The 17,227-nt window shown below is 39.4% G+C and overlaps 1 protein-coding gene across 1 annotated transcript; it reads left to right on the top strand.

Annotated features, from left to right (window-relative positions):
* The first annotated feature begins 2,069 nt into the window (after positions 1–2,069).
* Positions 2,070–5,060, top strand: DKK1 (dickkopf WNT signaling pathway inhibitor 1). The gene is made up of 4 exons (XM_060126213.1): positions 2,070–2,435; positions 2,669–2,831; positions 3,998–4,141; positions 4,265–5,060. Exons 1-4 carry the CDS (start codon positions 2,190–2,192, stop codon positions 4,516–4,518), a joined length of 807 nt encoding a protein of 268 aa, XP_059982196.1. The 5' UTR covers positions 2,070–2,189; the 3' UTR covers positions 4,519–5,060.
* The last annotated feature ends 12,167 nt before the right edge of the window (positions 5,061–17,227 follow it).

The following is a 17,227-nucleotide window of genomic DNA, read 5'->3' as shown; positions in this document are numbered from 1 at the left end:
ACCCTACAATCCCTCTCCATCTATATAAACTTCATGCTGGCTGAGGGTCATGGCATATCTGCCCAGGGGAGACCTGGTTCATTGCTGATGCTCAACAAAAGGTGTATTGGCTTGTTCATTTCTTAGGCTCATTTTTAAAAAGCCAATATAAACAACCTCCCCTTTGTTTCCGAATTTCAATTTGTTCTAAAAATTTTTAGAGTAGTAGCCAAGTCTAAGTTACTGTACATGTTCTTAACAAAATCTAAAGAAATGTGTGCGAGTTAATCCATGTTAGAATTTTAAGGAGGAATTATCAGTAAACCAGAGGAAATTTCACAGGACAGATAGAATTTAGGATAGCGGAGGGGCACCAGTGCAAGTAGAGGCATTATTAAATAATTGTTTAGAAGATATTCTTAATATGACCTTTGAAACCCAAGAAATTAGAACACAGAGGATTACAAATTTGTTTTTAAAACTACCCCTTCCTCTCTTAACTTTAGGATTATTATACTACTGCAAGACAACCACTGGCTACACTTGGTGGCGGTCCCAGTAATCAATATAGTAGGTCGGTATGTAGAGTGATTATAAATACCCTGGAGGTTAGAGGAGCACAAAATAAATACACCCTAGGCTTTTTCATTCAACAATGATTATTCAATCATCACTTTTTCTAAATTCACGTAGCAGTTATCCATCTTCTGATACTTATAACATCAACCTGCTTTAAAAAGAACTGTGTACATTTCTTATCTGTATTATTACTTTAGTTAGAATATTTGTATTCAATGCACCCCCGCACCTCCCCCCCGCAGAGGGCAACAACGTGAAGGATAGCCCATTGCCAGGGCACTAGGCTTCCAATATGTTTTTGTTGAATCAATTATCTGCAATGCATGAGCAGGACGGCATTCTTACACACTAGCCTTACTTTATTATTTTTATACACTGACTTACATGACGACAAATTCACTTTCAGCTTCCCCTTTCCAGAAGCTAGTCTCTTATCTCCCTAGAGCGGGTATTCCCTGATTCCAGGAACTGAGTTGGGATCAAACACAGGCGTTCAGAAGCTTTGCAATATGAAATACTAATGAGGAAGGCGCTAAGCCTTAAGGGTTTCTTATCTCCCTGCGTTAACCCACCGCTGAGAAGGGGGAATCAGGGAAGGACCACTGACCCAGCCGTTGGACCCTGTCCGCTTTCGCTCCTGCCACTTTGATCTTGCGCGTCTGCCTAATCAAGTTCATCTACTGCCGCGACTGCTCAGATTCAAAGAACATTAAATAGCTTGATTATCGGATGGTCATTTCCCTCTTCCCTCCACCCCTGATCTAATGTCCAAACACCAGTCTCTCGCCTCCCTCTCTAAACTTCCCATCAAAAGAGAATTAGTTCTTCCTTCTTACCCTCGTTTGATGTGCAAATGTCCTTCTCTTTGCACATTTTTCTCGTGGGGGCGGGGGGAGGGGAAGAAGGGGGGTGGAATTGAACGAACTTAAAACCGAGGATCTCACCCCAAATCTGCAAACCGTGACTCTAAAGGGTTAATCAGCAACTTGCAAGGGCCACCTGGCCCTCTCGCTGAGACGTTTTGGTAGAGACTTTGAATTACTGATCTGGTTGTATTTAATACTGAATACTATTTGTGTGTACAACAAAAAATAGTACTGGCGTAAAGAAGAAAGGAGAAAAGTGGTTTTGCAGAGAATATCACAATGCCTGACTGAAAAGTATTTGAGATCCCATGCCCCTACCCCTACTGCAAGGCAAGGGCACCCGAGTTCCTCCCACTTCCCGCATTTATTAAAGTTGTCTCCTCTAATGCTCACTGATTACCATCACCCCGAAGGTGAGCTGGGCAGGGGAACGACTGCGCAAGGGAGGGGCGGGGTGAAGAGTGTCAAAGGCTCCCCTTCTTGTACACAAACACACCCCCTTTCAGCCCCTCCCAACGCTTTGAAATCCCAACCCGGCTTTGTTGTCTCCCCCCCCCCAACCCCGAGGGGCCGGAATGCTCACAGCCCACAGTATAAAGGCAGCCGCGGTGGCGGTGGCGGAGCAGAGCCCCGCAGTCAGGACTCTGGGACCGGTGGAGGCTCTCGGAACCCTGGCTCTGCAGCTGCGCCAGCACAGCTTCGTGGGATCCAGGCTTGCAAAGCGACATTCCTCCTTTCTCTTTGTCTCCCTTGAGTCCTTCTGAGATGACGGCTCTGGGCACAGCGGGTGCTGCCCGGGTGTTGGTTACCCTAGTAGCTGCGGCTCTTTGCGGTCACCCTCTGTTCAGTGTCAGTGCCACCTTGAACTCGGTTCTTCTCAATTCCAACGCCATCAAGAACCTGCCCCCACCGCTGGGCGGCGCTGCCGGGCACCCAGGCTTCGCAGTCAGCGCTGCTCCGGGAATTCTGTTCGAGGGCGGCAACAAGTACCAGACCATTGACAACTACCAGGTGAGAAGGGTCTTGGGGACCTGGGGACGCTGTGACCCTGAAGAGGTCTTATTGGGGGAGGAGGGCGTAGAACGTGCTGTGTGCAGTTCAAGGCGCATTTGGAAACTCTGCCTTTGGGAGCAGTGGGCAGCAGCAGCTTTTGGAGAAGTGGACAGAAAGGGACTATGATGAGTCCAGGAGTGTGGTACCTGGCTGCCCAGGTGCCTCACCCTCTCCTGGCCCCCTTCCCGCAGCCGTACCCGTGCGCCGAGGACGAGGAGTGCAGCACCGATGAGTACTGCGCGAGTTCCACCCGAGGAGCGGGTGCAGGCGCGCAAATCTGCCTCTCCTGCAGGAAGCGCCGAAAACGCTGCATGCGTCACGCTATGTGCTGCCCTGGAAATTACTGCAAAAATGGTGAGTCGGGTAGCTTCCTTTCGGACTCAAACCATCCCGCGCTTGTGCGCCTACAGTTGGGAGACAATGCTCTCAGCTTTCAGAACGCTGTGGCATCACCTGCACATGGGAGTTCAGCGTGCGAGGTTCCCCTGAAGTGTTCAGGTTAGTGTTTAACCAGGGAGCAAAGAGAAGTACAGAGATATTGGAGCTCCTTATCTCCCTTTGTGCCCCCTCGATTACTTAACACGACGTCTTACCTCAGAGTGGGCCCTTCCATAAAAATTTGTCTAGAGAGAGCCTTGATACCATTTGAGAAAGAAGATGGGGAGGGAGGTGGAATTATACAGAGACCAAGGAAACCAGACTGGGCGTTTAGTTGCCTTTTCCATTTTTCTTATGGTGCCTCTCACAGCTCTGCCAGACTAGCCTCTCCCTCAAGATCCCTGTTCAAACTGTTGTCAATCAGAAGACAGAGTGATTTATCTGTGCTGGCCGTTCTTAAAGATCTTGATGCCCTCACATCCAGGCTTCTCCATCCTTCTCTGCCTCTACCTCCCGCTACCTTAAAATAAGTACTCCTCCCCCCAACCACAGATCCACAAAAGTTTAATGTCTCAAAGAGGTAGACTCAGCCAAAGAAGTCTCCAGAAATAAACTTAAGGGTGGTGATCCTCCTTAGGACCCAGTAATACTCCGGGTGAACTAACTAAATCTCTGTAATATAGAAATTATACAGTAAAGTAACTGGTGGTAAAGAGTGTAATCTTCCAGGCAGCAGGCATTGCATTTGCTTAACTTAGTCTGGCAGTACCTATATAGCACCAAGGGCAGAGAAGTTATTTTTAAAAACAATTTTTTAAGTGACTGATTTTATTTTTCTTACCCCAAGGGTGATATTAAAATGGGCAGAAATTTCACTGCCACTACCGCAGTTGGTGGGAAAGTATTTTAAGTGGCTAGATTGGGGATGTTACATGTGAGTGCACAGTGTACAGACTGATGCTTCTGTCCATCTGGGGAGTTTTGCTTTAACACTTGGAAGGAAGTTTGGCTCGTGTTTAAATTAACCTCACTACAGTGAGGTATCTCAAATTGGTGCAGGCATAACAAGACTGCCACTGTCACAGCTATTAGCAGTAACAAATTACAGCTCAGGAGTTAATCACTATCTCCTGTTTCCTTAGGAATATGTATGCCTTCTGATCACAATCATTTCAATCGAGGAGAAATTGAGGAAAGCATTATTGAAAGCTTTGGTAATGATCACAGCACCTTGGATGGGTACTCCAGAAGAACTACACTGTCTTCAAAAATGTATCACACCAAAGGTAGGTTAAAGTATCTAAAGACTCATCCTTTTTTGTTAGCACGTCAGTAGTGTCTTTCAGATCACCTTAATGAAATAACACAGGCTTAGCAGTGACCATGTACTTTTCCTATTGTCTTCCTAGGACAAGAAGGTTCTGTCTGTCTTCGATCATCAGACTGTGCTACAGGGTTGTGTTGTGCTAGACATTTCTGGTCCAAGATCTGTAAACCTGTTCTCAAAGAAGGTCAAGTGTGCACCAAGCACAGGAGAAAAGGCTCTCACGGGCTGGAGATATTCCAGCGTTGTTACTGTGGAGAAGGTCTGTCTTGCCGGATACAGAAAGATCACCATCAAGCCAGTAATTCTTCTAGGCTTCACACCTGTCAGAGACACTAAGCCAGCTGTCTGAACACAGTGGACTCCATTTACATAATATATGCTATGAAAACTGTTTGTGACTTTTGTGAGCTCAATCCTTAAGGATGTACAAATTCTGTGGTTACAGTTAAGCATTCCAATAATACCTTCCGAAAATCTGGAGTGTAAGAGCTTTGTTTCTTTGTGGAACTCCCCTGTCATTGATTGCAGTAAATTACTGTGTTGTAAATTTTCAGTGTGGCACTTACCTGTAAATGCAACAAAACTTTTAATTATTTTTCTAAACGTGCTGCATTGTCTATTGTTCCTCTTGTTATGTAAATGTTTGTATACATTGTTATCTTGATACTGATAAATACTCTATATTGAAATAAATACTTTCAGCCTATTCCATATTGAATTGAAATAAATACTTTCAGCTTATACTTCTTAAATGCAAAACCCTTTCTTTCCCCTTTTAGTTCTGGAATCTAGAATGTAAGGAGCTTTTGGAATGACAAGTGATAGGTATGTAAGATTTATCATGAAAATATTAGCTTATTTTCCACAATGTACTCTCTCAGTGCTTAGATTATATTTATCTCTAGGCTGTGATAGTCCTTGAAATAAAATTTAACTTTTAATACCATGAAATATTACAAGTATAAATAAATTTTGGCAGTGTGATCTTAGAGGGCTGTTACGTGTGTGGTGTGTGTTTGTGTGTGTGTAAATACAGTTGACAAATACATGCAGATTTTGTACCAAATTAGTCAACTCGAAGTATCTTAAATACTACTTCATGCCAGGAAGACTTGGTTCCAATTACTTTGATTTTTAAATAATTATTACCTAAAAATCACAAATCCTCTCTGATTTTGTTCTTTGCTTCTCTTGCTAGATGAACTGAACATTTCAGTTTTTGCTCAACCAGAAATCTGTTCATTGGAAGAGGACAGGGGTATATTGTTTAAAAGAAAATTCATAGAAATGAAGTCTAAACTGGCTTTGTGTTTTCATTTGCCAACTTTGATACTGACAAATCTGATACTGGGGAAGGAGAGAGCAACTGTCCCAGTTTACACTTATTCTGTAATATTCAAACATCTCCATCAAAACCACAAAATGCTGGGTTTAAGGGACTCCAGAGGACAGTGACTGATAAATTGTCTAAAAAGTTTCCTTAAATAACACAGATGTCCTAGAATGTTTGTTGTTTTTGTATTCCCGGAAGTGGTTCAATTTCAAGGAGTTTTGCCAACAGGACACAAGGGTTGGTTGGTTCTTCCCTGAGAAGGGAACTGGCAGGATGTCTGCTGTTACATTCTTTTTGTTTGGAAGTTTCAGCTTCCTCACCCTGGAGAAACTGTCTTTTTCTACATGTGCTAGTTTGCTGATGTGCCAGGAAGACCAGTTCTAAGGCCTGACATCTCCAATAAAGCACAACAGAGGAGAGGAAACAGGAAACCCTTTTTTCGAAAAGAAGAAAGAAGGGCCTCTGTTTCAAGAGGGGAGAGGAGGAATCATTTAAAGGGCCTTGGCTATGGGATTCCTTCATTTATGAAGGAACTGGCCGTGACCAGAGATGCTCCATCTCTGCACATGTTAGCACATCAGCCCTGGTTGTAGCCCTCCTTGCAACCCATTGCATGACGCGTATGGGAGAATGACAAACCAACCAAGAAGAGATGCCTCTTCTTCCTATCCAGCTGAAGACTTAGAAAGAGATATCAAAAAGAAATTCTGCACATTTATAAAGGTGAAAAAAGAATAGAAAAAAACCCTGTAGTTACTTTATTAGCTAGTAATGGAGGCTGGAAGATGGAAGTCAGGTACGACACAAAAATCAAAAGAGGATCATTGAAAGAACCTCAAACATTTTAGATAGTGGCTGCTGACACTTGAATATTATTTCACTTTTAAACAATTTATTTGAATGGAAAATACATGAACTTGGGAATGCATTCACAAAGCATTTTATCAAATGGTAGCATACTCTATACACTGCCCTGTACCTTGCACTTTTTATTTTACATCCTTGCAGATTATTCTGTGTAATACATAGAGAGGTATCTCATTCCTTTTAATGGTTGCCTTAAAGAGTGTAGTATGTTGGAATGGCTATACTGTAATTTAAAGAGTCATTATCGAGAGACATTTAAATTGTTGCCAGTGTTTTTGTTATAACAAATATTGTGCCATCAGTATAGATTCTGTGTGTGTGTTCATGTGCTGATATAGTTGGAGGATAAGATAATGACTCATTTTTGTAGGAAAATCCAAATTTAAAAAGCATGCTTGCTGTAGCTACTCATAAGGGGTGGCATGGGCAAAATGACAAGATGTCTGTTTATCACTGATCTAGTGATAATTAAACTCTTGCTAAATTGTGTCAAAGGAGGAAGAGGGAAGAGGTTTATCCTATCAATTTTACAGTAAATAGTAATCTGCAGCATTCAGTTAAAGGTAGACTTGTTAGGATTAATCTCCAAAATATACAAGCAGCTCAATATCAAAAAGCAAACAACCCGATCCAAAAATGGGCAGAAGACCTAAACAGACATTTCTCCAAAGAAGATACACAGATTGCCAACAGACACATGAAAGGATGCTCAACGTCACTAATCATTAGAGAAATGCAAATCAAAACTACAATAAGATATCACCTCACACTGGTCAGAATGGCCATCATCAAAAAATCTACAAACAATAAATTTTGGAGAGGGTGTGGAGAAAAGGGAACCCTCTTGCACTGCTGGTGGGAATGTAAATTGATACAGCCACTATGGAGAACAGTATGGAGGTTCCTCAAAAAACAAAAATAGAACTACCATACGACCCAACAATCCCACTACTAGGCATATACCCTGAGAAAACCATAATTGAAAAAAGTCATGTACCACAATGTTCACTGCAGCTCTATTTACAATAGCCAGGACATGGAAGCAATCTAAGTGTCCATCATCGGATGAATGGATAAAGAAGATGTGGCACATATATACAATGGAATATTACTCAGCCATAAAAAGAAGCAAAACTGAGTTATTTGTAGTGAGGTGGATGGACCTAGAGTCTGTCATACAGAGTGAAGTAAGTCAGAAAGAGAAAAACAAATACCGTATGCTAACATATATATATATATATATATGGAATCTAAAAAAAAATGTGGTTCTGAAGAACATAGGGGCAGGAAAGGAATAAAGACGCAGACACAGAGAATGGACTTGAGGACATGGGGAGGGGGAAGGGTAAGCTGTGACAAAGTGAGAGTGGCATGAACATATATGTACACTACCAAATGTAAAATAGATAGCTAGTGGGAAGCAGCTGCATAGCACAGGGAGATCAGCTCGGTGCTTTGTATCCACCTAGAGGAGTGGGATAGGGAGGGTGGGAGGGAGATGCAAGAGGGAGGAGATACGGAGATGTATGTATATGTATAGCTGATTCACTTTGTTATACAGCAGAAACTAACACACTATTGTAAAGCAATTATACTTCAATAAAGATAAAAAAAGGTAGACTTGTTCTAATTCCTTTGATTTTAAAGTAATTATTAAATAAAATTACAAACAAGTCATTTCCCCATCCCTTTTTCCTTGTTTTGCTAGGAGTTAAATATTTCAAATTTTGTTTAACCTGAAATCTACTGATAGGAATGAAGATGGGAATATACTGTTTAAAAGAAAAATACAGACATGCAGCCTAAATATGACTGTTCATATTTCAGCAGATCACAACACTTTATGGACTTTCCCCATGGTAAATCAAATTGCATTAATTCAATCATGGAATTAGTAACATAATTATACAGTTAGAAATTGTATCAATTTCAGTATTTCTATTGCATGGCAAAATTACCACTCATTGCCACTTATGGAAATTTCAGGTAAAATCGTTAAAATTTCCTTCACTTTCCTTTACTGACTGCAGCATCTATCATGTTACTGCCTTTTTTTTATAGTCTCGAAGAGAAATGGATGAAGCTACCATTAGGTGTGTAAAATGTGTTCCATTGAGTTCTATATTACAATTTTCATACTTTCTAAATTACTACTGAGTACAGTACCAAAATATAAAATACATTATTTATCTCCACACTGAAGAAACAGAAAATAAAGAATCTCAATAATTTAGGTATCTGATGTTTGTACAGATGTGTGTATATATGTGGGCCTTTATGTTTGTCCTACTGTTAACTGCTTAGAAACAGTCAAATCAATCATCAGAGACTATGGACTTCCCTGGTGGCGCAGTGGTTAGGAGTCTGCCTGCCAATGCAGGGGTCACAGGTTCAAGCCTTGGTCCGGGAGGATCCCACATGCCACGGAGAAAATGGGACCATGTGCCACAACTACTGAGCCTGCACTCTAGAGCCCGTGAGCCACAACTGCTGAGCCCACGTGCCACAACTACTGAAGTCCACACACCTAGAGCCCATGCCCCACAGCAGGAGAGGCCACCACAATGAGAAGCCCGCACACTGCAAGGAACGGTAGCCCCCGCTTGCCGCAACTAGAGAAAGCCCACGTGCAGCAACAAAGACCCAACACAACCAAAAATAAATTTAAAAAAAAATAAACAAATTTAATAAATAAATTAAATTTAATAAATAAAAAAATAAACAAATTTAAAAAATAAATAATCGAGACTACAGTCCGGATAATGCTAGAGAATTTTAATTCAATTAACGTGTATTGAGCCTTTGGTATTCAATAGGTACTATCCTAACATCTGAAACAACATACATAATATGCTAACTTCAAGGAACTCACCATTTAGCAAGAGATGACAAACAACTATTAGTGCTGAGGGTTGGTTTAATATAGTGGTTTGAGACATAGCACCTGGAATCAGATAGACTTGGGATGGAATCATGGCTCCCTCTGCTTCCACTAATGATGTTGGGCAAAGGATAGAACCTCATTAATAATATGGAGTGAATGCCAGCTTTAGAGTGCTGATGTGAGAATAATGCATACATTATAATAACACTTAGCATTATGTATAGTTTACAGTAAGCACTCAATTTTAGGTCTTCACTATTGAAAAAACATAATTAATGATAAGATATTGTATCATATATACAAATACCTAACAACAGATTAAAAGTAATTAAATCGGTCTGTAGGTGCTCTGTTAAAGCTTCAGGGAAGCAGTGGTATTTGAACTGTCTTCTTTTCAAGGCCCTTTTATTTCAAGGAAGAGAAATCATTTAAACTAGAGAAAGTAAAAAGGGATACATGGATTGGAATGCTACCTCTTATGAAAATCAGTATGGAAACCATTCTGAAGACTGGCTTCATAGCTTGCTAATGATTTCTGCTGTACTGTAATTTTCACACACCTAAGGCTTGACAAAGTGGCATATATTCTGTCCCCAGTAAAAGTGACCTTCAGGTTCAGCTCTGCTCAGCAAACTTCTTAGCCTCTCAGCGACTATTCCAGATTCCTCAGCAAGTGTTTTGATGAGCGCAGCTTTGTTCAGGTGTGCACTTCAGGTGCACTTGGCTAGCTTGGTTACCCAGATCCTACAATACAAACACGGCTGACTATGTCCAATCCACCTTTCATAGGAAGGAACTTTGGTAGTTCTATGAGGAGTGTGTAGGAACAGGCACCACGTGTCACATCTACCACATATAGTTTTAAACAATGAGAAGGAGCTCACAAAGAAAAGAAAGGGTATTGGAGGCAGAGGAAACAATGTGAGCCAAATTACAAAGCTAAAAAAATAAAAATACATACTGTATTTTTAAAAAAGTGCAATGATCCACTGTGGCTAGGGTGTGGGGTACCTGGGAGATGCATGACTTTGCTGATTTTTTTAAAATCTGTTATAAAGGAAAGAAGAAAGGTAAAAACTCTTCATTTTCAGCAACAGTTACCATATTAGGTGAAAGTGAAGCTGAAGACGATATGTTTGAGACATACTTTAGTTTAGACATCTTTATTGGTAAGAAAAATCTCACCTTCCTCTTCCTGACAATTTAGTTGTCCTCTCAGACAGCTTGGCTTTTAATCTTACAGGCGGGGGACTGGATTTTATAACTACCCTAAACAGAAAGCTAGAGACAACAAAGAAGATGGAAATTCTTTTTTCAGGGATCTCTGCACATTTCACTGTTTTATTACCAGTCTTGATTATCTTTTTGATCAAGTGGGACTAAGTGCTATGTCTGACAGTCAGCATATTGCAGAACACGTTTAAAACAAATAAAAAAGCCAGAACTTCCACTTTTCTAAGGATGAGTCACTTTTTGGCAAAATTCAGAAACTGGCCAATGGTTTTCTTATATTAACACTTCATTCAGCAACTTTCTCCTTGTCGCTCACATCATCTCTGTCCCTTTAAGAAGCCCTATTCCTATCTCCATAGTTTTCATCCATCCCTTCTCATCTATTCCCTTACTCTTTCCATAAGACTCTCAATGTCTTATTTGTATTTTCCATTCTGATTACTTAACATTTATTTTGCAGCTGCATCCTCCCAGACCTTTCCTTTCAGACCTTGTGTCTGAAACTGTAATCTATTCACCAAACCAGTTTTCCTTTCCTCCTAAGCACGTTTCCCAGCCTTCTTTGCAGCCACGTGACTGACCTTGGCCAAGGGGATGTTTGCCTGGAGACACTGCACTAGCTTCTCCTCCATCTGCGGATCTCTGGGGAGATAATGTCAGCCTTGCAATTCAGTGGAAGAGCCACTCTCGGCCTGCATTTCTAAACAGTAGCAGGAGCAAATTCCCCTGCCCCCATCTTCCACTTGCATGAACAAGAAATAAACTTTGTGATATGCCACTGAGATTTAGGGGGTTTTGTTTTACTTTAATACGCAGTTCTACCTTTCTCCTTCCTTCCTTTTGTTCTCCAAAACGCTACCATTCTGTCATTGGTCTGATAAACGATAAGTGCACGAAATTGTGGGGTGCGAAGGAATCCATATTGTTACCATTTATATGAGAATGTGAAAGCATGCACCGTTGTGCTTGACCAGCAGTAGGAATTCAATTAATATTTTTACTTTTTCATAACTGGGGACTGTACAAATAAAACCTCCTCCCAACTAAGCAATACAAATGGCAGGAAATGATCATGATAGCAACTTTTGAGAGCATCTTTCAGGTTCCAAAGACTAATTTAAGTGTTCCACATATATTTATTTCATTCTCACAGTACCTCTATGAGGGAAGTATGTTTATTACTCCTACTTTAAAGATGAGGAAACAGAAATTAAGAAAGCTTAAGGTGTTGACCTGAGGTCATGAAGCTACTAAGTTACAGTCAGAATTTGAAATCAGAAAGTCTGCTCCAAACTTTAGGCTCTTAACCACTACCAATAGGGCTGGGTATTCAACCATGTAAAGTTTCTGTATCCCTTAAGTTATTTAATAGTATATTTAAAATAGGCTAAAGATTTATCTGGTGACTTGGAAGATGCAGTACCTCAAGTTTCTGAATTGAAAAACTTTTTTGAAATTCTATTTAAAGATATATTTGAAAGTAATAACCTATATGGTCTTTCTTGTGTGTTTAAATGAAAGAAAAAAGGAGTCAAAGGTTAAACTAATAAAACTGTAAAACTGCTTTAAAGTTAAAAATTATAATCTTTCTTGATTAGAGAAATAGTTTAATGAATTACCAGAAAAGTTTAGTCACTGTTAGATTTTTATGCTATTTCTCCCATCTAAGAGAATGCTTTCTACACAGTAATATAACTACATTATGGTAAAATCCTTGCATTTAAGTCCAGTTTCAAATTACCTACACACAATGTGTACTATTTCACAAATGTTGTTCTTGCTTTCTGTTTACAGGTTGCTTTTCCTTTAAGTCCATCCTTCAAATTATACCTTGTGTGGTGACAGCAAATGATAACCATAAATGTAGTTATTTATTAACAGATGAGGGCTGAGTGGTTTCAACTTCCAGAAGAAGAAAAAATCTGGTATAATTATATCATGGATTCATCCTAAAGAGCTAAAAATAGCTGACACGTGTGTGCGCGCGCGTGCGCGCTCACACACAAATACCTAAGTTCAGTGTTTCTTAAGTGATTGTTTTTCTTAGAGCACAAAATTGATGAACTCACAGCTTTGAGGTAGAACTTGGAGTCGGGGTTGAGTTTTTGCATAGCTTTATGTCTTAGGATAGTGCCTGACACAAGTACGAGAGTAATAAGTGGTTGTTCTTCTACAACTGTGCATTGCCTCCAATGTGGAAGAGTTTTCAGTGTGTCCTTGTATGAAAACTATTTCAGCCCACTTGTTAATTCAGGATGCTATAATTACATCATGATGGTGCTGTGTCTTGTGCCATCAGAAAGGGATTTTCCAAGCCAGTTTAGATTCAATTAGAAGCCAAGGTATTGAATTTTAGCCCTATATATGCTCCTGATTACATTTCAAAAGGGATGATCATTTTATAGCTTTCTTAGGTAAGTGGTTTCTAAACTCAGCTCACCATCTGAAACACCTGAGATATTTTTAAAACTACAGATAACTGGGCCCCTTACAAGAGCTACTGAATCAAAATCTCTTGGGATTACATCTATGCATTTTTTTAAAGCTCTTCCATTGATTGATATTGTACATCTAATTTTGGAACCCACTGCTACATGTCCTTTAATCAAAATTACTTTGAACAGAATAACCAAGTGGAAAGAAAGGAGCTATTGGTTGAGCACTCATACACCAGTACTTGAACTTGGGTATTATATCATTTCATGTGATTCATTCAGCAACCCTAGCAGCTGTATATACATGTTCACTATATCAACAAGGCAATGAGACAAGGAGATGCTGAGAGGTAAACTGATGTCCTTAACGTCGCACAGCTAGGAAGTGGCAGAGTGATGACTGAGAGCTGGATGCTTATGGTCCCAAAGACCACTTTTTGTCAATGGTGATAAAAATGCTAATTTTGGGGGGGTTTTTTTTTTTTAGGTGTTAGAGTTAACTTTGTACGTTTGCAGACACTCCTTTGAGAAAACTCATTTTTACTGAATTTCAAACTTAGATGACAGAAACAAACACGCAAAAATGAAAACCCTTCACTGGAGTCACCCCCACTTTCTTGTAATACCAATTTTGTCTCATGAAGTCCCAGCTTCCTTCTCAGGGAAGCCTTCCTTGACCCACCATTTATCACAGGCCAAGTCAGATGTTTCATGTTCTCTCATAAGTTCTTTTGCATAGCTCTTATGACAATGCTAATAAGCTGTTTTTATATTTATTTATTGAAGTGGATTTCTTCCTCATTAAACTGTAGACTTCATGAGTACAAGGATCCTGCTCATCTTTCTACCCACAGCACCCAGTTCAGGGCTTACCCCATAGTACTTATTCATTAAGGCCTTGTTGAATGAATCAACAAACTCCTGTGCTCTTTCCCCTTAATGGATGTCTATTATTTGTAATATACATAAATATACCAAAAGGTTCAGTAACTACATCATTTTTTTCTATAATAGGACTACTTAAAAACATTAAATAAGAGTTTAATTACCTAATTACAAAGAATTAGGTAATTAATACTTAATTTTATTTGAGTTAACTTTATTAACTCATAATTAACTAATAATTAAATCAAATTTAGACAAAAATTACTTTTTGATTTACATTATTTGTCATTGTTTTGGGACTTATATTACAGAAATATAATCTGATCAAAACCAGGAATTAATCACAAAGCATTAAAATACACATTAATAATTTCTTCTGTTGTAAAGGAGTCTCATGTATTTTGCTTGTATAATGATTAAATGGTTTTGAGAAGAACCTGATGAATGGCTTGACTTTTTCTGGCTTTCATAAAAAGAAATTTTACTTTCTGTTGTAATTCACATTCATTGAGATAAAGTAACTGCAGAGATCCCTCTGGCCTCACTTGTTCCTGTAATCTGACCACAAAACAGATATTTTCATTATTAAAGAATCTATCTTTCAAGTAAGATAGAATGATAGATTCAACACCTGGATTGAAACTCAGACAATAGACCCAAATAAATTAAAACAAATTCTGTGGGTGCCATTAATCGGTGGTTTCCAATTATTTCCTTCACATTGGGATCACCTGGAAAGCTTTAAAAATTACAAATGCCTGTAACACTTCCCCCAGAGATTGTGATTGACTGGTCTGAGGTGTGACATCAGTTTTGGAATTTTGACAGGTGATTCTAATGGGGACAAGTTTGGGAACATTATTAGTTTCTGCCTCTTCAGACAAAGTAGCAGGAGTATTGATGTTTCCACCCTAATATTGAAATAGATTTGTAGAATGCCATGTTAACTCTGAAACTGGAATTTAGAGCTGAATTTTAGACCTAAGCTTGCCTGCAAAGGACTGCAGCTAGGAGTGAGAATACTTCGGGCATTTCTTAACTTGGGAATCTTTCATATCCTATGTGTCAAGACCTGAGACTGGGACCAATTCCAAAAGAAGTTTTGAAAGTAAGTTTACCACCAAATGGGAAAGTTGAAAAGGAGTAAGAATAATATATGGATTTTTTAATCCCGCCCTTCCCTACTCTTCAAAACACAGCTGAATTGAGCAGCTTGAATTATAACTCTGTATTAGTTGAAAAGTGGGGATTAAAATGAGTTTAACATGACACAATTTATTAGCTGAAGAGATCCATCATAGTAAGCTCTACTGAAGTATCAGTTAAATGATCTTGTAACAGAGAAATTTATGGTCTTAGAGGGAACACACACATTAACACTGTTATTAATATCGCTGTGTGTTGACTTCACAAAATATTATTTCCAAAGCATAGAAGGCAGTTCAAAAATCAGTTGTTTCTAAACCAGAGATTAAAAAAACAATTTAAAAAAATCAGTGAAACTAAGAGCTGTTTTTTTGAAAAGAAAGTTGGCAAACCTTTAGCTAGACTCACCAAAAAAAAGGACTCAAAAATCTGAAATGAAAGAGGAGATATTACAACTGATACCACTGAAATACAAATACAAAGTCTCACAAGAGACTAATAAGGGAAAATATGCTCAACATCACTAATCATCAGGGAAGTGCAAATCAAAACCACAATGAGCTGTCACTTCACAGCTGTCAGAATGGCTACATCAAAAAAGAAAACAAAGACCAAGTGTTGGCCAGGAGAAAAGGGAAATCTTACGCACCGTCAGTGTGAATATAAACTGGTGCAGACACTATAGAAAAGAGTATGGAGGGTCCTCAAAAAAACTTAAAACAACTATCACACGACCTAGCAATTCCATTTCTGGGGATTTATCTGAAGAAAATGAAAACGCAAACTCAAAGACATATGCACCCCCATGTTCATTGCAACTTTATTTACTATAGTCAAGCTATAAAAGCAACTTAAGTATCTATCAATTGATGAATAAACAAAACGTGGTGTACATACACACACACACAAAATATTATTCAGCCATAAAAAAGAATGAAATTTTGCCATTTGTGACAACATGCATGAACCTTGAGGGCATTATGCTATGTGAAATATGTCAGAGAAAGTAATACCCTGTGAACTCACTTATATGTGGAATCTAAAAAGTAAAGAAAACTCAAGGATACAGGGAACAGATCGGTGGTCGCCAGAGGCAGGAGTTGGGCAGGGGGAGGGCACGACAAATAAAGGGTTAAAAAGAACAAACTTTGAGCTATAAAATAAATAAGTCATAGGGACGTAACATACAGGATGGTGACTACACATAATAATACTGTATAGTGTATTTGAAAGCTGCTAAGAGTAGATCTTAAAAGGGCTCATCAAAAGAAAAAAATTTGTAACTGTGATGATGGATGTTGACTTATTGTAATAATTTTGCAATATATACAAATATCGAATCATTATGTCATACACCTGAAATTAATGTTAACTTTCAATTGAAAGAAAATGGGAAAGGAGCAGGTGGCGGGGAAAGGGAAGACTTGTCAGCTTAACTTCAGGCTTCAGAATTTATAACTATAGTGGTCACTGATTGATCCTATTAAAACGTTTAGTTTCTTGGGTGATGACAGGCCACTTTTTTCAACTAGATTCATCTGGATTAACCAAAAATTGCACGAACTGCTTAAGAGATTTGAACACAGATAATAAGACTGAATACATGCTATCACTCGATGTTTCTTAAACCAAAAGAGCTTCAGTCTATAGTCGTCCCTTAATAGCAAAGACACCAAATTTAGTTTTAAAAAAAATTTTTAATGAGCTATAACACCAGACCGCAGTCATTTTCAGCAAAATTTTAAAACAGGGAGTCCAAACCCACCTGAACCTCACTTTAGGCAAGAAGCCCAAGACAGAAACAAAGGCTCCTTAAACTACACAAGGCGTTCTTGAGGCCAGAGTTTTTATACTGACTCAAAAGACCCACAGGAAGGTCTCTATCCCTGAGAAGTTCTGTTATACGACACCTAGGCCTGGGATGAAGCGGAGCAAGGAGACAGGTTGACGCTTTCAGTCACAGTCAATCGTACGCAAGGGCAGAAGTTAAGGTGTGAGTCCACTCAATGTCTAATGCCACTACTGGTTATCACAAATAACTAGCTTCCAAAAACTAGGTTACTCATATTACTGAAGTAAGTTCATAATAGCGAAAATAAAGCGCCTTCCCCCACTTTCCACCCCTCCAGACCAAACCCCAGCCAGCCGCTAAAGCGCTGAGTCCACCTCCCCTGAGCACAAACAGAGAAGACGAGGCCCACTGATGTTTAAAGACTTACCAAAGGTCCTGCGGCCGTACATCTAGGGGGCCAGAGACTGATT

The sequence above is a fragment of the Lagenorhynchus albirostris genome, chromosome 16 (assembly GCF_949774975.1).
Source record: "Lagenorhynchus albirostris chromosome 16, mLagAlb1.1, whole genome shotgun sequence".
Classification (NCBI taxonomy): Eukaryota; Metazoa; Chordata; class Mammalia; order Artiodactyla; family Delphinidae; genus Lagenorhynchus; species Lagenorhynchus albirostris.
The sequence above is the reverse complement of the archived record's forward strand: the minus strand, read 5'-3'. Positions and strand labels throughout refer to the sequence as shown.